Genomic DNA, 21,881 nt, shown 5'->3' with positions numbered 1-21,881 from the left:
AACAATAACCACTGTGGAGATGGCAGGAGATAAAGGATGAGTAAGTACTTAAAAGGTGCCTGGATACAGAAACACTCCGAATTTCTCATCAGGGGTCTTTCCTGATCACATCATTTAAAGGATTTATATTTCCCCATTCCCTGAAACCTCAGTACTCCAGTTCCCAACCCCACCTTTATTACTCTATATAGAATTACACATTTTGTAATATAACATATAAATTCAGGATTTATTTTCTTTATAGTCTATCAATCTCTTCACACTCAACTATAAACTCCATAAAAGCAAGGATTTTCGTCTGTTTTGTTTCCTATTATATTCCCAGATGCAATCTAGTCAGATGATGAGCCCTCAAATATTTGAATAACTGAATGCTTAGAGACAAAATCTGGAGTTTACAAATTCACTTTAAGATATTACAACATTCAGTCATGCATCTCTATGATGGATATAAATGCAAACTAGAGACCAAGAACTACTAATTAAACAGATTTGGTACAATTTGAATTAGAGAGAAAGAGGTATTTCTGATAAAAGGAATATAGTATTCTTAAAAGTTGGATAAATTCTCATTTTACAAGAATTAAAATGCTATAAGGTTGAGGGTATTAATCTCTGCAGCACAGCAGTGGGGAATTATCCTCTGCAATGCACCATTAGAACCTCTTAAGGAATGGTAATTTCTTTCAAGCACAGGTTTTTATTCTCCCAACAATGTTAGTGATATTTTTTGTTTGCCTGTTTTCATTTCTTGACTTATAAAATTTGGAAGACTTCTTTCTTCAAAATAATTCAATATTATACACTAATGATGTACTAAAGGGCAGAAATCACAACAATCCACAATGCATTATTAATCCTGGTGTGCTAAAAGTAGTTGTGCATCAGAAAGAAGATACAGCAATCACTAAATTGTATGTGGAGTTGTTAAGGAAATTTGAAAAAAAAAAAAAAGCATTACAGAAATACCCTTTTGCAATTAAAAACGGCAATACATTTTTTTTTTTAAACAAGACATGTACTCTACCATAACAGAAATGCAGATAATTTGGACAATCCCTACCTCTGAGGACAACTAGAAAAGCTACATAAATTATAAGACATGTATGAAGTCAGCAGTGAGCTAACAAGATAGTGAAAAATTATGAGGCCAGAGGCCCAGAGAGGAGGAGGGCTTGGTGTTTGAGGCCATTTTAGTCAAGGAGCAACTGCTGATTCCAGAGAAAACATCTGAAAAGCTGAACAGCACATCTGACAGCTTGAGGGGTTAGGGAGATGGGAATTGGAATCCAGAGCTCTCCAAGTGGTAGGGAGGTTTTTTGGTGAATCTGACCCTTTTCCACTGGCAAAGGACTGCAACCTAGGAGAGAGGTGAACAGGAAGAAAACAGATCCTTGCAGTGACTATGTCCAGGCTCCAAATATATAGTTTTTGAAATTAGATTGAGTTCAAGGAGCACTTGTTGCTTTTGTCTTAAATTTTCAAATTAAACTCCCTCCCCAAAATCATCCAAAATAAAATATTTTTATAATTATACATAATAAAGAAAATATATTTGTAACAGGTTGTATCTGACTAAGTATAAAATGCTTTAATTAAGGGAGAATACAATTTGTGAATAATAAAAGGAAAATATTTTATCCTATAGATCCCAGAAAGAACTCTATTTCTTATAGTGAAAACCTCAAAAACTAGTAACTCAAATATTTCACAAAATTATGTTCATAGTTCATCCAATTATATCATGTTTTTATAACTTTGACCTTTAATATAAATAATTTCACTCAAAATTGATCTAGATAAAAAAAAATCTAAGCAAAAACTCAAGCAACCATTAACTCAAAACACTGAAACTGTGGACTGGCAAAACTGAAGAAAGGTTTCAGTGAAGATTTTCAATCACAAAGAAGATTCCCTTCATCTTTTAACATCTTGGTGTTTGGGGAAAAAAAGAAAAATGAAAAACAAAGTCAGTTTTAAATATTAAGGTTTCACCATTTATACTGTGAGCCCTATAAATAGCTTAAAATTTAGCCAAAATAGGAGCAGGACTCAAAATAACCAATGTTTCTGTAGCTATCAAATTGCCTACTGGATAAGATTAAAAGAATAGAGAAAAACAAACTTTTCAAACTTTATTGCTCTTAAAAACTATTTAATTTTTAAGTCATGCTTTATTATTTTTACTATTCTCAAATAGCTAAGCATTCTAAGATAGTGACCCATATCAAGAATTAACTGTTCACCAATACAGATCCAGAGACATAGAAGCATGGGACAGACTGTGGAATCTCAGAGGGAAGGGGTGGGAGGAGGAAGAGATCAACCATAACCCATGGACACAGACAATAGGTGGTGAAGGCCTGCGGTTGGGGGTGAGGGGCAGGGACAGGCTAGAAGAGGTCACTGGGGAGAAAAAGGGGACATATGTAATACTTTCAACAATAAAAATTTTAAAATAAATAAATAAAAGGATGTAAAGACATAAAAAAAGAATTAACTGTTCACTTCTTAATATTCATTGCTATATATTTAATATGTGCTTGCCAGTCATGATATTCTAAATAAACTCATGCATGTATCAGACTGAGAGAAATTTCAGGAAATGAGACTTTTCAGTTCTAACTTTGGAAGGTTTCCCAGATTTGGTTTTAACTGCTATAATTATAGATGACAGTAACAGAACCTAGATTTTACCCTTTAACTCAACTGACCCCCATCCTAAACAGAAAGGGAAATGAAGAGACTGAGGAGGGATGGGAGAAAAGATAACCATGTGAACAAGCCAGAAGTCCTCAGTGACAGCAACAAAGGGAAGGATCACTACCTGTGTCACCCTGAGCCACACAAGTCATTCTGCCTTCCTTTCCACTATAAACATTTTCATTTACACTAAATTTAATTCTCATTTCCCCAAACATACAAATGAATTGGGGTGGTGAGGAAAAGGCAGTGCAATTTATAGAACTCTTTTCAAGATAGTAACTTGGCTTCATACCCCAGCTCTGTAAACATTTCCTACTTCTTTTAGAGGGCCACAGTGATAATTAAATATGATAAGGAACATAAAAAAGGTTATAGAGCAAATGCACTAAATCATCCAGTCTGTGGTTTGCCACAAGGCCTAAAGAACTAGACTACAGGTAGTACTTTAGTATTCTCTCTCTATCTTGGAAATCTTTCAAATTGAGAACAATGTTTAAAAGTGATGTTCAAAAGATTTTATAATGTCAGGTTTGATAAATACTTTTTAATTTAAAAAGTTGATAACCACAATTCACAAACTTCATCTGTTTCCCAAGGCTCTTCCCAAATTCCCTTTAGGAAATTATCATCAATGATACTTACACAGATCTGCCTTCCACATCTAGCTTGCCTGGATTGACCCCCTTTTTGGCAAGGATTGAGGACACTTTTTCTACATCTCCCCTTTCTGCTGCTTTCATCAATCGGTCATCATATTTGTTCCAATCTGCTGCATGCTACAAAATTAAAAAAAAAATAGTAAACATAGCATACTAAAGAAGAAAGGAAAAGCAATATTGCATATACATCACTCAGTTTCCAACTGCATCCCAAATTTCCTTCTTCCTGCTGTGTTAATTTCACAGAGAGAACCTTTCAAAAACATGATAAAAAAGAACTATATTTAATTAGACTTTTGAGAAAAAGCATGTTTCTCATGTTCTCTGCTGTTTTCTTTGCCTTCGGAACAAAGAAAGAAAATAATTGTTGAACACCTACCCTGTGCCAGGCATAAATTACTTAAACAACCCTAGTAAACTAAAACTATCCTCCCCAATTAACAGATGAGAAGTCAAGGCTCCAGGAACATTAAATGACTTAAGTGGCCAAGCCCAACCATGATTTCTCATAATTTCCACAATCAGTGTGCTTTTCCTATTCTCTAACTCATGCTTTCTGATTTGGTTCTGGTTACATCTGTTTCAAAACCTTTTAGATGCAGAATTCTGCACACATTTTAAAAACTCCTTCCCGTCCAGTGGTTGAGCATTGACCCAGGAACCAAGAGGTCAAGGTTGATTCCTGATCAGGGCACATGCCTGGGTTGCGGAATCGGATGTGCAGGAGGCAGTTGATCGATGATGTTCTTCCATCACTGATGTTTCTATCTCTCTATCCCTCTCCCTTCCTCTCTCTCTAAAAATAAAAACAACAGCAACAAAAACCTCCTTCCCAACTTGAGTAAAAGGCAAATTATACACAGACACACACTCAATAGAGAAAGCAATTCATTGTGCTTATATGAGGGTAAAAACGAAACTTCTACATAGAAAAACACTCTACAAAGGACCCTGAAGTAGTAACTACTTAAAAATCCTAAAATAATACATTACAGGTGACTTTCATTTTCTTCCTTCTTATTTACCTTCAACATACATTATTTTTGTTTTAAAAAAGATTTTTAATTTTAACAAAAGCTCACTGTACATGTATTTATAAGGAAGAACAAAGGCAATTTTTAAAATATCGTCTAACTGAACCAAAGCTAGCTTTGATTGGAGAAAACACATTCAAGACATTCTGAAACCAAAAACTTGGATCTTCTCTTAGTAAGCAGAAATGTAGAACCCAGAACTAAAATATACGTTATTTTAGCCTTTTAAAATATTATAGAGTAAACTTATTGCTAAATTTTGTGTTAAGTCCAGTATTATTTCTAGGGCAAAAAATGATATACATGTTTTTGACTTAACTGACAAAGCAATTCTATGTCCATAAATACCATAACTAATTTCTGGGGGGCAAGGAAATTAATCACTTATATGAGGCATATCCTCTAAGTGTTTGAGCAATATGATTATTTTATATCTACTATCTCCTCCAAACTGAAAGAAAAAAATTGCCAATTTTCTAGCTAAATAAGCAATGTATTTATGTAATACTTGAAGTAAAAAAATAAATATAAAAGTTAAATATGAAAAAAGATAAATACCTTACATTTTAACCCACTCCTGAAATAGAATCTGGTTCAAGTACCTACACAGACTTCAGAATTGTTGTCTCTAAATTCATCAAATTTGGAGATGAACCCACTTCCTTCTAATTTCAAAAATTCAAACTGACAACTATGAGTGGAGATAGTTCTACTTACTGACTCAAAGGCTAAACTATATTTTAGGTTATGTGCTTCTTTAGCTTTAAAACAAAACAAACAGTTTACTGATTCTAAATTGGAGAATAGTAGTAGATGTAGGTCTCGGATACTATGTTTTCAAACACCTAAGGGATTAAGTCACACAAATACTTGCACTAAATTGATTAAGCTTTTCTTGCAGTTAAAGCAATCTCAAATTTATTTCCAAGTAAATTTACTGGTAGAGAAAGGAGCTATTTAAAACACTAAAAAATGGTAAATTCCCAAAGACTTATAAAAAGATAATTAAAGGTGATTAGTCTCATATTATCATGTGATTTTCACTTCTACGCCACCAAGCACAGTTTTCCCTTTGGCTCAACTGTCAGTTAACAGAAATACTGCTCAGTTATTAAGATTCTACTACGTGGAAAAAAAAAATTCTACTATGTGTTTTTTAAACCTAGAAAAAGAAACAAGAACTTTTTGTTTTCTATTACTAACCTCAATCTGTTAATCAGATAAATCAGGAAGAATATAATAAGACAAAGAAACCAAAATTAATAAAACAGTAGTACATTTTAAACAAATACAGTTCACAAAGCCTAACAGAACATTTTGTTACACCGGGCTACCGGGATACCTACTTTGTTCTTAGGAGCACAAGAAAACCAACAGTTCATCATAGACAGGACTTAGTTTTTGTTGCTAACAGCAAACGACTACAAATTAAGTTACGAATCTCTGTAACTGACAAAGCAAGCAGGCCGACAAACTCCTAATCTGACTTGGCCCTCTCTTCAACTCTTCCTGCTCTCCAATCCTCATGCTGTGCTACACTTAGCTTGGATCTCTAACGACATTTTCTTCATCTTCGGGATCCTTCTCCGCCTTCATAACACTTGAAAATTATCTTCCTTGTTGTGCAGAACTTGAGTAAGAGCAGCCCTAAATCAGGTACTGTAACTCCTCCTATTTCTTACTCTTTAGAAGCTGTCCTTCAAAGCTTCCCTTTCCGGGACTCTGGTGGACAATCTGAAGTGCCCTCCGCATCCTGCTGCCTCAACACTGCAACACAGACGCCGTAATGCATGATAAAACTGACCACATCCGAATCTCCTGTAAACAGTGTGAAGGCTTTCTCCCATTGGTCAGGTCTATTTTAGATTCCATAGGCCTTGTCAGCTGAGTGACAGAAAGCAAGCAGTAGCTAAGAATATACTATAAATGCATGCTTCTCCTCTGAGTAATAAATTTCAGGTCTACTGGGGGACCAATGACTCAAACATATTGTAAAACATGCTTATTATATCAAAACAACTTGTGTGACATTATGACAATACTGAGTTAAATTTGGTTATTCCACAAAATAATATTTAAAATCAGCTTCATTCAGTCTTAGGATCATCTATGGTGAACTGATAATAACCTTGATAAACAGAATATAAAATTCTATTTTAAGCAAATGTGTCACACTTTAATTTAAGGAAACACACATACTAACACTTTCAAATTTTGTCCATTTTCCTTCCTTCCCCTGTCACTCTCCTGCACACAACCAGGTTTCAGTTTACAAATGCTGCCAGTCTGTCTCCCAACATGTTAAATGAGAAGAGCCAGAGGCACTGCCAAGACATTAAATAGACTGCATCATGATGAATACTCTTCAACAAACTTTAAATTTAACTCAGTACTCTTAATTTCCAAGTTTAGATCCCTGCCTGATATGACAAGTAAATATTTTATCAGTGGAAAATCAAATTATCAGGATTCTGGGATTAAAAAAACAAACTGATTAAATACTAAAGGAGGCAAATGTATATTAAACATTGAGCTAGACTGTAAATAAAACTCTATTTGGGGACAAAGCAGATAATTTCTCCACATTCTGATAATGTTTTGCATATTTATACCAACACTCCTTACATTACCAAGGACCATAACGAACATCTGCAAGCTCCAGGGTGGTTTTTACCTTCTAGTTACTTCAACAGCATGAGAATGATTTATACTTCCTCCAAAAAGACAGGTGGGAAAGTGTTTCATAAGAATTCAAAACATCCCAACACCTTGTTTTTATGAAGGAACTGCTATACTTACTATAGAACATGCATGCTGCCGGTTAAAGATTGTTATGAAATTCATAAAAAAAGTCAATTTCCTACTATTTACATTTAAAATATATAATAAGGTCATAGACCATAATGCATTATTTCTGAAACAATGATTTGTCCCTCCCCCCCCCTCCCCGTCAAATCACATTGGACATCACAATGAATTCTTGGCTGGATCCAGACTCCACCCACTGTATTGCACCCTTCTTGAAAGGAAATCTGGAATAGAACTCAGGATCTTTCCTTTGGTTAACAAAGCAAGCACATTCTTTCTAGAAATAGGACAGCAAGGCAAAGGAAACAGAAAGAAAAGGGGAAACCTGTAACAAGTATTCAAAGCCATATAAGGAGCTATCCCTGCTAAGGCTCAGGAGACAGGATTTACATGCCCTCTTGTCCTACAGATGTCCTGAGCCTCCACAGCCTCTGTGACTTAATCTTCTGTTCCTCTTCTCACACCCTTCTTCCCACACATTCCCCAAGAACTCTAGGTAAACTCCCACCTTGGCTGTCCCATGTGCCTACAAGATTCCTCCTTCAGGTTCTTCTTAAATGTCACTCCCTCCAAAGGCTTCTCAAACCTCTATCTAAACAGCCCTAGCCCCACTGCAAATTCCTGAGTGTTTGCACTCTTTAACTTCCTGCCCTGCTTTACTTTTCTTTACAATGCTAATCAGTTTCTGCCATTATATCGTATGTTTATCTGTTTATTAGCTTACTACCCATGTCTGATATTTGCTTCAAAATAATGAATTCACTAGCACATTAAAAGCATTATACACCATGACAAATGGAATTTACAACATATTTAAATTGCAATGTAATATACCATATTAACAGAATTAAGGACAAAAATCACATGATCATATCAATTGGTGTAAAAAAGCATTAGACAAGATTCAACATCTTTCATGATTAAAAAACATTCAACAAACAAATAGAAGAAAACTATCTCAATATAATAAAGGCCATATATGAAAAGCATAGAGCTAAAATCATTCAATAGTGAAAGACTGAATTTTTTTTTCCCTAAGGTCGGAAATAAGATAAGGATGCCCACTCTCGCTAATTTTATTCCACATAGTATTGGAAGTCCTAACCTGAACAATTAGGCAAGAAAAGGAAATAAAGGCAAACAAATTGAAAAAGAAGTAAAACTATCTGTGTGCAGATAACCTGATCTTATATGTATATAGAAAAACCTAAAAATACCACAGGGAAAAAGAACTCTTAGAACTAATAAATAAATTCAGCAAAGTTGTAGGATACAAAATTAACACACAAAAATCAATTGTGTTTCCGTATGCTTACAATGAACAATCCAAAAAATAAAATTAAAAACACAATTTCATTTACAGTAGCATAAAAAATTACAATTAGGAATAAATCAAGAAGGTGAAAGACTTGTACACTGAAACTACAAAATATTGCTGAATAAACTACAAAATATTGCTGAAAGAAATTAGAGAAGACACAAGTAAATAGAAATACATCTGTGCTCATGGACTGGAAGATTTAATACTGTTAATGTGTCAACACTACCCAAAGTGACCCACAGATTCAACACAATCCCTATCAAAATTTCATTTTTTTGCAGGAGTGTAAAAATTCATCCTAAAATTCATATTGAATCTCAAGAGACCCCCAAACAGCCAAACAATCTTGAAAAAGAAAAACAAGATTGGATGTCTCACACTTCCTGATTTCAAAACATATTAGAAAGGCACAATAATTAAAACAGAGTGGCGACAGATACATAGATCAATGAAATAGAATAGAAAGCCCACAGATAAACCCAGATTGTAGAGGGCTGCCTGGGAGGCACCTGGGCATTTCCTTAATTATCATCAGCCAAACTCAAGGCTTAGGCCTTAGGCCGAGTCACGCCCTGGGAACATGCTTCCCCAATGAGGCTGGACATGTTATCAGTTCTGACTTCATAGCAGCCCAGGTGTCAGCAGGGGCGGGTCTAGGTATGTAAATCCAGTAATGCTGGGGCCTAGTTAAGAATGCAAATAAGCTCCTTTGATCCTAAGTTTTGGTGTTACTTCCTGGATTTTGGGATATAAGATAAACCTGCTGGGTGGCTCAGGGTCGTCGTCATGCAGCCTCTCCATCAGAGAGGAAAGATGGCGTCCCACCCAGCCCCAGCTTCATGAATCTATTTTTGCGTCTTGTTTTCTTTATTTCTATTATTTCTCAATCCCTGGCCGCCTCCACTTAGAACCGGTTCGTTCATCTCTCTTTCCGTGCGGGACACGGAAAAGGGAGATCCCCGCCATGTTTGGCCCCCGCCGCTTCAGGCCCCCCGCATAATGGCGACCAACGTGGGCCATGAAAGAGGCAACAAGAGGTAAGAGGCAAGGGATCGCTCCCAAGAATTGCGCGCGCCACAGATTTAAGAAATGTAAGGTAATGGGGAGTGTATTGTATTGATCTGAATTGAAATAGCTGGGTGTAAAACGTGGGTCATCCTCAAAAATGCTTTAACTATGCTCAGATCTCAAAGATTTTCTGTTAAGCATAGTCAAATTCTTGATTTCTTTCTTAATTTTTGTTGTTAAAATGTGGGGAAAGGTCAGAAAGCAGTTGCATGCTTGATTCAGCACAGGAGAGTTTAAGAATGTCTAAGTGGGGTGCAGCCACGGCCTTACAGCCTGCAGTGGAAGGGTGCAAGACTCTAAGACCATCTGCACCTCCTCTGCCTCCACGTGTAAACTACCTGTAACAAAGTAGAAAAGGATTAAAGGAATTTCTCAGCAACTGCCAATAATTCTTTATCTTAAAAAATCTTTTCTTTCCTTAAAAATAAATAAATAAATAAAAATTGAAAAAATAAATAAAATAAAAACAGTAGATGCCAGACCATTACTGAATCTTCCCCCTAAGAAAGAAAGAAGATGGGGGAAGGGAGACACGTGGTGATCCAATATGGACGCCACTCCCCAAGAAAACCACTTTGAAAGGCCTCATCTTCGCCATCTTTATTTATTTTCCAGCTAATGACTTAAAGCTTTTTACAAATTCATAAATGCATCCGGGATTTCTGTGCACATGTGAAGGGAAAAGGCCAGTTTAAAAACGAGTGCGCATAGTTTTGAGCTGAACCTAACTCTTTGCTGTGTACAGAATAAAAACCCGAGACTATTTTGGCCTTAAAAATGGCGGAGATGAACCGGAGAAAGAAATACAGACTAGTTCCCCAAGGTGATCTAAGGTAGCTCTTTTGAAGTTTCCCGCCAGAGGCAGGTAACCAGCAAGTAAATAGTCAAGTTTACATATGAATGGCTGAGAGTTTGCTTCTTGACTTCCCCAGCAGGAAAATTGTGACCTTTTGAAATTTAGTGGCTGGGCCAAGCCTATCGGCTGGAAATTTAAAAGAACCTGGAAGTTTACTAAAGCAAATGATAAATTTAAATTAAATATATTGAAATTGATAATACTGAAATATTGATCTAAGTATGTCTAGTATGAAGTCTAGATGTTATAAGTTAATCTATTAATTGAATATGCCTTATATTTTATTTGAAATGTATCCTTAAAAATGTAAAAGTATTATTGATTTGAGAAATGCTAAGTATTTGATTTGCTACCTGAAAAATTGAAGCTCTGAAAGTTTAAGTCTCTTTTCTCATCATGAAAAGGCTACAAAAATGAAAAACCCAGAACCTTTTTTTCCTAAGAAAAATGGCGGATTTGACCAAAAGGAAAAAACAGGCTAGTTCCAGCAGCAGATTGGCATTTCCATAAAAAGAGTAGGTTTTAAAATGCTAATGAAAAGTGTTAAAAATTTAACCTTAAGGTCTTCAAGACAAAATTTATCCAAAGTAAATGCCTTAAAACAATTGGAATTGGATTTGAAACTCAAAAATTGTTGAAAAAAAAACAAAACATAAAAATACAGTAGCCCAGATAAAGACTGGCTATGCCCCTTGTTAATGCAGGAAGGCGTAGTCGCCCTTCCCCCAGCATTCAGGGAGGCAAGTTCCCGCCAATAGCCATTTTTAAGAATGTCATTTACATTTGAATAGACCAAACCTGTTTCTCCATCTTAAAATAGGTTTGGCTTTGGCGCTTAAAAATCTTAAAAGTTTGCTTAATTATATAAATAATAAAAGTTTATTAAATATCTAGAGATTTTGAAATGAAAAAATGCTAAAACATTAATCTAAATTTGCTTCATGAAAGATTTAGAAGACAGAATTGAATCTATTTGATTATGTCTTGTGTTTTAGAAATTTATTATTAAGAATATAAAAGAGTTGTTAATCAAAGAACTGCTAATATTTGACTTGCAAGCTCTGAAAAATTTAGAGTGCAAATTGAATTGAAAAAAAAATTATATAAATGTGGTAATAATACCTAAAATATAAAAACGTGTTTTTGAGAAAATAAAATGTTTTCTCTTAAATAATTAGAAATTCAAAATATGTTACTTCTTGGTCTGATTTTAAAAAGAGAATTCTGTGATATAGTTTAAATTTAATTGATATTCTTTAAGATAATTTAAGTATATATTCTTTAAATCATCTATGTTATATGTTTGATCTTTCCAAGTGTATTTCAAGGTTTTGAGAGTAGCTTTTGGATATTTCATTGGGCCCTTGAAATGTATTTTAAAAGTCTATTCTCTCTTAAAAAGAAATATTTTTAAATTAAACCGATTGATACTTGAAATTGCATGGAAAGCTTTATCAAATAAAAATTAATTAATATATTTTACTTATATACATATATATTAAGTGTTATGAAAGTTTTCACCTGTAAGAAAGGCAAAAACAATATATTTCTTAAATATAGCCAAAATTTTCAACAGCAGTAGAATTTCAAGAAAGACAAAAGCCTCAAGTAGCCTGCATTTTTGTATGGGCTGGAGGTGTGGGACACTGTTTATGCTTTTGGATCAGACCAATGAAGTATCAAACCTTTAAGTTTTACTGAATAGGTTTCTTTGCTTTTTAAATTAAAGATACCTACTTAAGTTACCTTATAAATTGGATTTTTAAAATATAATCAATGTCTCATATAAATTAAGTTACATGAGAAGCCAATGTTTTTATAAGTAGTTGAATCCTGACTCATAGTAGCCTGCATTCTTAATTAAGCTAGAGGAGGAGCAACATTTGCAGCTTGTGAGGCAGCTGCCATCTTGCCTGCCCCTCTGGCCACGTGGTTATTGCCCGCCATCTTGAAATAACAAAGGCCAACCCCTTTCTTTTGAATAAGCCAATGTATTTAAATAAGTTTTTTAAGGAAGTTACTGAAGCCTTCCCATGATCCTTCTGTATATGCAAATAAGCCTAACAGGATACTTTAAAAATATAATTATGAAGTTAATAAAAAGGAGAAATTTAAAATTTTAAATTCTCTTTCACTAGTATTTACAGTATAAACTAAGATTATTGTTAAAATGTTAAATCTGAAAGTAAATTAGTAGTCAGCCTTACTGTAAGAGTACTTGTAATGTAGCTAGCTAGTCGCTTGAGGCTTGCCTTTCAAGCTGTAGCCATACAGATTACTTGTTATAAAAAGAAAGACAAAGATTCTTAAATGAAAGACTTTATAGCCTGAAAATTATTTTGGAAGAAAATAAAGAGAAGTTTCCTTCAAATATCATAGAGATTGTAATTGATAACCAATGCATTATGCCTCAGAAGGTGGAGATAAGAAAAGATTAAATGACTTTTAGAAATTATCAGGAGACTTTAACTGGTTAAAACCTTTTCTATACAAAAAGAAATTGATAGCCAGTTTTGAGATTGAATTGCCATGGCCTAGAACAAAGAATATTCTTACATGGTATTTTACAATTTCATTATAATTTTTGATATTTTACAACAGCATATTGTACAATTATCCCAAACTTACAAACTAATTCTTTGAATGTTTGGCAGCAATTTATAAGGACATGAAAGAATTTAATCCCTTCCACTGTGTGGAAGGCCCCCTAGGAAAGCATTTGAGCATTCTATATTGGCCCTTCTTGCTCCTTTTGCCAAGAGGACCCTCTTCTCACAATCCAATTGCCCACAGCTGTTGCCTGAGTTTTCAGTTCATGCTGAGGTTGAAGCCTCATGGTGGCTGGTACCATTGATCTGTCTCTTGCACAATGGCGTGAGCTGGGTACCCCAAGATCTGTGGTCAATGCCAGGGCCCCACCAGCAGGTGAGGGGATCCCAAGGCAGGTGCTGGGCATGGAGGCCATAGGGGCATAGGATACCAAGGAGACAGAACTGAACCTGCTTGGCCCCGGAGGATGGCTGGTTAGTCAAAGACGGGTAAGATTCCTCAAGGGAGGAACAACCTAAGACAGGCACAGTCGCAAGGGGCCATCAGGAGAGAATTTGGGGGTCAACAGAGGTGGGGCACAGAACCTCACCCCCCCAACACTGCAGGGGCTTGAACACTCGCCCCTTCTGAGGGAGGTCTCCTGCCCCATGGCTGCTTCATGCTTCCCATGCCCAGCTCAGATCGGGAAGAGACCCAGATAACAAGAGACTTGGCCTGGCTTGGATTGGGACCCAGGCAACAGAGTTGGCCAATGGCAGCTGCCCTATGTCTAAATCTAGCCTAGCACCAGGAATGCTCAGGGCTTTCTCAAGGATGCAAAATAATCCTTTCCATTAATATTTACATGGTAAACTAAGATTGTTGTTAAAGTATTAAATTTGACAATAAAACAGTAAAGTTTTCAGATTAATTTAAATTGGCTAATTGAAAATAAGTAAATATTCAAGAAAAAGTAATTGTACAAAAGCTGTTCCTAAAGTATTAACCAAAATTTCTATTGATAGTTCATTTCATGGTAAAATTACTTAACATGCAATGAACCTAAAGCAGTCACATTTTTGTGCAAAAAATTAAAATTTAAAGTTATCAAGACTGCATTATAAAAATCTTCCAAAGCCTCCTAATAATTAAATAAAAATAAGGGGGGATAGTGGAGTAATATTCTGTAAGGAAAAATATCCTGAAAGTAAATTACATCTAGAAATTTTTTACTTTGAAAATTAATTTTTATTTGTAATGCAAACAACAAGACACCCATGAAAAACACATGGTGTCAAAATAAACCAAAGGAAAATTGTTTGGGCAAAAATCAAAGTCTAATTTATAGAAAAGAATTCTTTATTAACCTTTGGTCGAGAATATGTTTATATTTCCAGAAAACTCCAAAGCCCATATGGATTCCTGCAACAACGGATCTCAGAGAGGACCTGATAGGACTACTGCAGCCACAGAATAAGCAGTGGCCCCTGAGAACAGAGGAGAAATAGTCCAGAAATAAAGATAGTGAAGATGCCTTGCCATGCTAGCAGTCAGCACCTGTGCATTGCTGCAGGTTGACCCAAGGGCAAGGAAGGTTGGTGTGCGTGCTTACAGACAATGTGTGCACACTCTTCTGCATAGAAGTCAATGTTTGATGTTTTGTGTTTTTACCAGGACCCCTGACTTGGGGTCTTGCCTTATTTCTAACTCAGGGAATGGTATTAACTGCCACATTAAAAGAAATATTGTACCTCAGGCATTAACCATTTTTACAGATGGATCCAGTTCTAAAAGGCTGGGTCTACTGCAGCTGGAGAGCAAAGATCCTTCAAACTTTTTCTATTTCAGTAGAAATACAAGCTCTTATTTGTGCCTTAACAGATTTTGCTACAGAGCCCATCAACCTATAGTAATAGTGCTTATGTGGTAAGTATGGCCAAAATTATTGTAACAGCTATTATAGGGCACACTAATTCAGAGGAAACTTTTCATTTAATTTTCAGCCTTTTAAATGTTATTAGAGAAGGACAATTTCCATGTTTTATTGGAAGCAATGTCCTCAGTGTGTTATCCACCTCTCTGTGCCAACTTTAGGGAGTAAATCCCCGAGGACTTAAACCTAATCAAATTGACAAAATAGATGTTACTCAATTGTGGATAGAGCCAATCGTACTCTTAAAATCATTTATTAAAACAAAAAGGGGGAGATAGGTGTTATGTGTCATCTCTAAAGAGGCTCAGTCAAGCCTTTTATACTTTAAAAATTTTTTAATTGTAATGCAAAGGATTGTAAAGCAGGTGAAAGGCATCAGGCCTCCTGTACAATAGCCTTCACCGAGTCAGCTAGGTGGAAGGAAGCACAAAACCAGATAAGAGTTTTATCAGATTCAGTAATAATGTGGGGAAGAGGTTGTGTTTTATATCTTTCCAGAAGGAGCAATGCAGCCAATTTGGGTGCCAGAGTGTTATATCCGTCACCACAATGGACCCAGAGAAGCTCCTGTGTCCCTTTACTCAAAAGGACTGAGAGCTGCCCTGATGACAGCAAAGCGGAGGAAGAAGAAAACTGAAAGCTACACAAGGGACTGAGGTGCCAACATGGAGTCATCTGAAGAAAATGACTGAAGCACAGCAGATTGTGGAAAAGCAAGAAGTTGAGGCTACTTCTTCAACAATGTTCCTGCTCATGCTAGCATCTGTTAGCTGCCAGTCTAATGCAAAGTCTTGCGCAGCCAAGTCCAAGGACTCTGAGTAAATATACACCAACAACAAGAGAGACTTTCTTTCATTTATTAGCAAAAAATGTTAACATGTCCATAGTTCTGATTTCTCTTATTGTTGTTTTGTTATTATTTAATAGCCAGAGATTTGCTCTTGACATTCAAGTTTTGAAAATGATAACATGTATGTAGTTTAGTTTTGCATTGGCATTGTTTGCAATTGTGTTGATATTAGAGCTTTATTCTTAATGTTTAAATTTTACTTTTATTATAAGTAGCTTAAAAACAAAAGAAAGGGTGAGATGTAGAGGGCTGCCTGGGAGGCACCTGGGCATTTCCTTAATTATCATCAGCCAAACCCAAGGCTTAGGCCTTAGGCCGAGTCACGCCCTGGGAACATGCTTCCCCAATGAGGCTGGACCTGTTAATCAGTTCTGACTTCATAGCAGCCCAGGTGTCAGCAGGGGCGGGTCTAGGTATGTAAATCCAGTAATGCTGGGGCCTAGTTAAGAATGCAAATAAGCTCCTTTGATCCTAAGTTTTGGTGTTACTTCCTGGATTTTGGGATATAAGATAAACCTGCTGGGTGGCTCAGGGTCGTCGTCGTCATGCTGCCTCTCCATGAGAGAGGAAAGATGGCGTCCCACCCAGCCCCAGCTTCATGAATCTATTTTTGCGTCTTGTTTTCTTTATTTCTATTATTTCTCAATCCCTGGCCGCCTCCACTTAGAACCGGTTCGTTCATCTCTCTTCCCGTGCGGGACGCGGAAAAGGGAGATCCCCACCATGTTTGGCCCCCGCCGCTTCAGGCCCCCGCACAGATATATAGGGTCAAATGATCTTTAACAAAAGTGCTAAGGCCACTCAATGGGGGAAGGACAGTCTCTTCAACATATGGTGCTGGGAAAACTGGATATCCACATAGGAAAGAGTGAAGTTGTCTTACACCATATATAAAAACAATTCAAAATGATGAAAGACCTAAATTTAAGATCCAATTATAAAACTCCTAAAAGAAAATACAGGTAAAAGCTTCATGACATTCGATTTGACAATGATTTCTTACAGACAACAAAAGTAAAAATAGACAAATGGAACAACATCAAACTTAAAACTTTGCACCTCAAAAGATATCATTAACACAGTGAAAAGGCAACCTATGGAATGGGAGAAAATATCTGCAAGTCCTATGTCTGATAAAGGGCTAGTATGCAGAATATATACATAACTCCAAACAGCATATATGGACTTGTAGAGTATTATGCTAAGCGAAATAAGCCAGTCAGAGAAAGGTAAGTATCACATGATCTCACTCATATGTGGAATCTAATGAAAAAAATAACTAATGAACAAAATAGATGCAGTGACATAGAGGCATGGAACAGACTATGGAATCTCAGAAGAAGGTGGGGGAAGGTGGGTGGGAGGGAAGAGATCAACCAAAGAACTTGTATGCATATATGCATAGTCCATGGACATAGACAATAGTGTGGTGAAAGCCTGGGGTAAGGGGTGGGGATGGGCTAGAAGAAGCCAATGGGGAGGAAAAAGGGGACATATGTAATACTTTTAACAATAAAGATTAAAAAAAAGAAAAGTCTAACACTTAATAACAAAGAAACAACCCAATTAAAAAATGAACAAAGGACTTGAATAGACATTTCTTCAAAGATGACATTCAAATGACCAACAAGCATATAAAAAGACTAGAGGCCCAGTGCATGAAATTCGTGCACGGAGGGGCCTCTAGTCCTATATAATAAAAGGCTAATATGCAAATTGTCCCCTCAATCAGGAGTTCAACCAGGGGGTGGGGCTGGATGGCCAACTGCCTGCGGTCCCTCTCCCCAGCCAGCCCCACCCCCCTTTGCCCCCCCCCCCCCCCCCCCCCCCCGATCAGGGGCAGGGCCAGCCAGGCCCCAGTTGAGGTGAGCTGGCCAGACCCCTCCCATGCACAAATTCGTGCACCGGGCCTCTAGTCCTATATAATAAAAGATTAATATGCAAATTTTCCCCTCGGGAGTTTGACCGCTTGCTATGACATGCACTGACCACCAGGGTGTGGCGCGGAACAAAGGAAGACCCCAGCCAGCAGATGGCAGGCGGGGGAAGGAAGGCCCCAATTGGCCCTGATCACCGGCCAGGCCTAGGGACCCTACCCATGCACGAATTTCATGTACTAGGCCTCTAGTATATTATAATGAATACATTTCTATAGTAGGGCACTGCATTGGTTTGAAAAGGAGAAATTTATCAAACTCAGAAGCAGCAAGCCAAAGTACCTCTGGGAAGAGTCAAAATACTGTTTCTAGAGAAGAGAATAAATATAACATTCAAACACAGAACAGTTATTTCACTTGGTGGGCCTAAATGGATGTTAATGGGGGGATGAGGACAAATATGTAATACCTTAATCAATATAGAAATTAAAATGCAAAAAATAATAATAATAAAAACTCTAAATCAACATAAAGGAAATCACTTAAAAGTTTTAACAGTGATACCTCATATTAATATCAACTGCAAATTCATAACTTTTTCAGAAATAATGAAATTTTTAAAAATGTAAAAGTGTACAAAATTTATAATACATTTAAATTTATATATGAAAATAGAGATGACCTATAATTCTACCATGCAGAAAAGACCATTATTAAAAATGTTTATATTGAACTCTAATCTCTTTTCTGTTAAAAGGTCTAATTAAGATTTTTTTAACTTGAATGAGTTCAACCGTTGCTTTATTTATTCACTATTTAGAGTAGAAGGTCTCCTGAGAAAATATTTATAGATACAAATAAACAAGTAGAATTTAAAATACATGCAAATCCATATAAAAGACTTATATTTACAGGGTAAAGTCAATAGATCACAGCTACAATGAGTTGATGACCAGCAACTTTTAATACATTATCCAGAAGAGAAATACATAAGATGACAGCAAAACTATCATAGAAAACTGCTTAAAACCAAGAGGAGTCATGCTGAAAAAAAGTACCTAATTCATAGATCTTAATAACTGTAGTGTCATGAACCCAATCAAGAATCTGATGAGCCAGGCCAGTGTGGCTCAGTGGCTAAGCATCGACCTATGAACCAGGAAGTCACAGTTCGATTCCCGGTCAGGACACATGCCCGGGTTATGGGCTTGATCCCCAAAAGGGGGGTGAAGGAGGCAGCCAATCAATGATTCTCACTCATCATTGATGTTTCTATCTCCCTCTCCCTTCCTCTCTGAAATCAATAAAAATATATTTTTTAAATAATCTGATGAATGCAATGGACCCTCTTTAAAAATTATACATGAGTACATATTCTAACAAATTTATATTTATTTTCAGGAAGGTTCATTGATCTCTCTATAAAAATGGAGTCCATGAATGAACCCCAAGATAAAAGACCCCTAATATAAATAAAGAGAAGCAACAAGAGTTTTGTCTTTTATATAGTTTATAAAATAAGTAATAAATAACTGCCAGACAATTGGATAATTTATTTGTTCAATAAAAATTAACTGAGCCTCTATGTGTAAAGAATATAAATACTTCACTCAACGTGTAAGTATGTATGATCATTTGATATGTGCTATGCCACATTTTGAGTGCTGGATACACCACAGAAAACAAAGCAGACATTTATTCCTGTGGCTTCAGGCAGTTTACAGGAATAAAACTCAGTCTTCAACTGATCTCACAATATAAAAAGAAAGACATATATACACATGCATATAATCATAATACACCGCAATAATAGCATGATAATTACGTCTAAGGTATTAAAGTACTTCAAAAGAGAGAAAATCAGAAAAGTTTTGTAGAAAAAATGACTAAAGCACCTACTAAAAAATGAGTAGGAAATCTCCAGGTTTGAAATAGCACCAAAAATTATAAGACTACTAACACAAGTTGTAGCCCTTTATGGTTTACAAAGAACTTCATATTCATGACAGGTCAGTTAAAATCTATACAGGAATGACAAACATCTGCAACCCAGGCTTCTCCAAATTCCAGGTCCATGTATTCAATTCTTCTTGACAATTCTTCTTTAGTGTCCTAAAAGTATCTCCATGTCCCAATGCAAAAACACATTCTTCCTGAAATCTGATCCTTTTTCCAAAATTTTACCAGTACAATAAATGATACCATGATCCATATAGTTGTACAAGAGAGAAACCTAGAAATCAGTCTTTCCTCTTCATGGTCTTCTATCACTAAGTCCTGGTGTTTTCACCTCCCCATTATTACTCATATCCACCTGCTTAGCTCCATGCCCACCAACATTACTCTATTTCAAGTTAGCACCATCCCTCATCAGGATGACTGCATTCATCTACTGAAAGGTCTATCCACATTCATTCCAGTCCTTTCCTCTGTGTCCTCCACCCTGCAGCCAGAATGATTTTTCCAAAATGAAACCTCATCACACCACCACCACTACCACTCCCTTCCATATAACCTGTCCTATTTAACTTAAAATCCTTTAGTCATTCTCTCTTCTTATAGAATAAAAACAAAATTCCTTGCCCTAACCGGTTTGGCTCAGTGGATAGAGTGTCAGCCTGCAGACTCAAGGGTCCCAGGTTTGATTCCGGTCAAGGGCATGTACCTTGGTTGTGGGCACATCCCCAGTAGGCGGTGTACAGGAGGCAGCTGATTGATGTTTCTAACTCTCCCTCTCCCTTCCTCTCTGTAAAAAATCAATAAAATATATTTAAAAACAAACAAACAAACAAAAATTCCTTCAGATTCTACAGTCCCTGAACAGTATTGCCCCTACTACCTCCTTAGCCTCGTCATATGAAACAACACAGTTTCTCATGCTATAGATATAGAAATTGCAGTTAGTTGCAGAATAATTAGAGAATCTTATTGTTATGATTTATTCTCTAGTGCTTTCCACTAATTAAGCTATTTCCATTTCTCTAATCATCTGAAAATAAGTCTTTGATGTAAAAATGCAAGTATCTTTAAAAAATTTAAACATTATAAGTTTACAGAAAAAAAAAAAGATGAAAGCTTCCATATCTGCATATGCAAACCTTTATGAAGCACCTACTAAATGTCATGTAAGGCACTAGGGATATAGCAATGAATAAGACAAAGTCTCCTTTTTTAAGCACTTTATTAAGATAGTATGATATATAAAAAGCTATACATATTTAATGAGTTTGAGGAAACCATCACCACCTTGATCAAGGCCATAAACATATCAAGGTATCTCTTCCAATGGAATTTGATGTTCTAATGGGGAAAGATTTGATAAATAACTAAGGAAAACAAGCAACTATGAGGTAAGAATAAGGAAGAAGATGTGATGGGAATGCTTGGATAAACTGTTAGGTTAGGTAACCTGAAAAGTGTTGAGAAGGTGATACTGATGATGGTATCTGAATGAAAAGGAAGAGCCAGCCAGTGATAGTTTACATTTTAGGGGAACAACTAGTGAAAGGAGGATGGCATGTTTGAAAGAAAGCCAGTACAGCTGACACATAATGAGTAAGACGGATCACAGAATGAGATGAGGGCATGGGAAGGGCTGGCACTAAAATGTGGTATTTCCCAGTTGTCTCAGAAAATAACTTTTCAAAGGGGACTTCTTCAGGAACTAAGGCAGCTCTTTTTCATAAGGTTCTTTTGCTCCCTTTGGAATCAAGTCTAAAAAAATTATTTGTCTCAACATACTATTATTTTTCTCACTTCTAAAATTTTTATTGAATAATGACTGCTGAATCTTAACTTGCCTTGAAATGTTTATAAAATTAATCAATTATCTTAACATAATAGATATCTTAATCTCCATCATCCTCCTCAGACCTAGAAACCTAAACAAACTTCACAATGAACTACATTTTATCTATCATAAAAAAATAGCACCCCAAAAGACAGAATTTCACAAACACATCCTCAAGATAAGGTTCTTCAAGAAAAAGAACTAAAGTCTTTTCCAAGGAGAAAACTATACAAAATAAAAACTATACAACATGTACATGTAGGCAAATCACCTAAATGTCTAATTGAAACAAAGTCCAACAGGCTTCTACAGTACCTACAATTACCAACATTACCCTTTACTAAATCTGAGACAAGCTCTGTCACAACTGAACACTGAACAAACAACAGAAAGCAATGCCGGCCAAGCATAAACATTCCTTGAAGATTAGGCTGCACAATTAGAACTGTT

The 21,881-nt window shown here is 36.1% G+C and overlaps 1 protein-coding gene across 1 annotated transcript in view; it reads right to left on the bottom strand.

The window, feature by feature from the left end:
• UACA (uveal autoantigen with coiled-coil domains and ankyrin repeats) overlaps positions 1-21,881 on the bottom strand; it is a 118,440-nt gene that overhangs the window by 39,611 nt on the left and 56,948 nt on the right. The window contains exon 2 of the mRNA XM_008151365.3: positions 3,349-3,482. Within this exon, the coding sequence (XP_008149587.2) occupies positions 3,349-3,482 (134 nt within the window). The remainder of the gene's footprint in view (positions 1-3,348; positions 3,483-21,881) is intronic.

The sequence above is a fragment of the Eptesicus fuscus genome, chromosome 2, assembly GCF_027574615.1.
Source record: "Eptesicus fuscus isolate TK198812 chromosome 2, DD_ASM_mEF_20220401, whole genome shotgun sequence".
Classification (NCBI taxonomy): Eukaryota; Metazoa; Chordata; class Mammalia; order Chiroptera; family Vespertilionidae; genus Eptesicus; species Eptesicus fuscus.
Note: the sequence above shows the minus strand (reverse complement) of the source record. Positions and strands in the feature narration are given on the sequence as shown.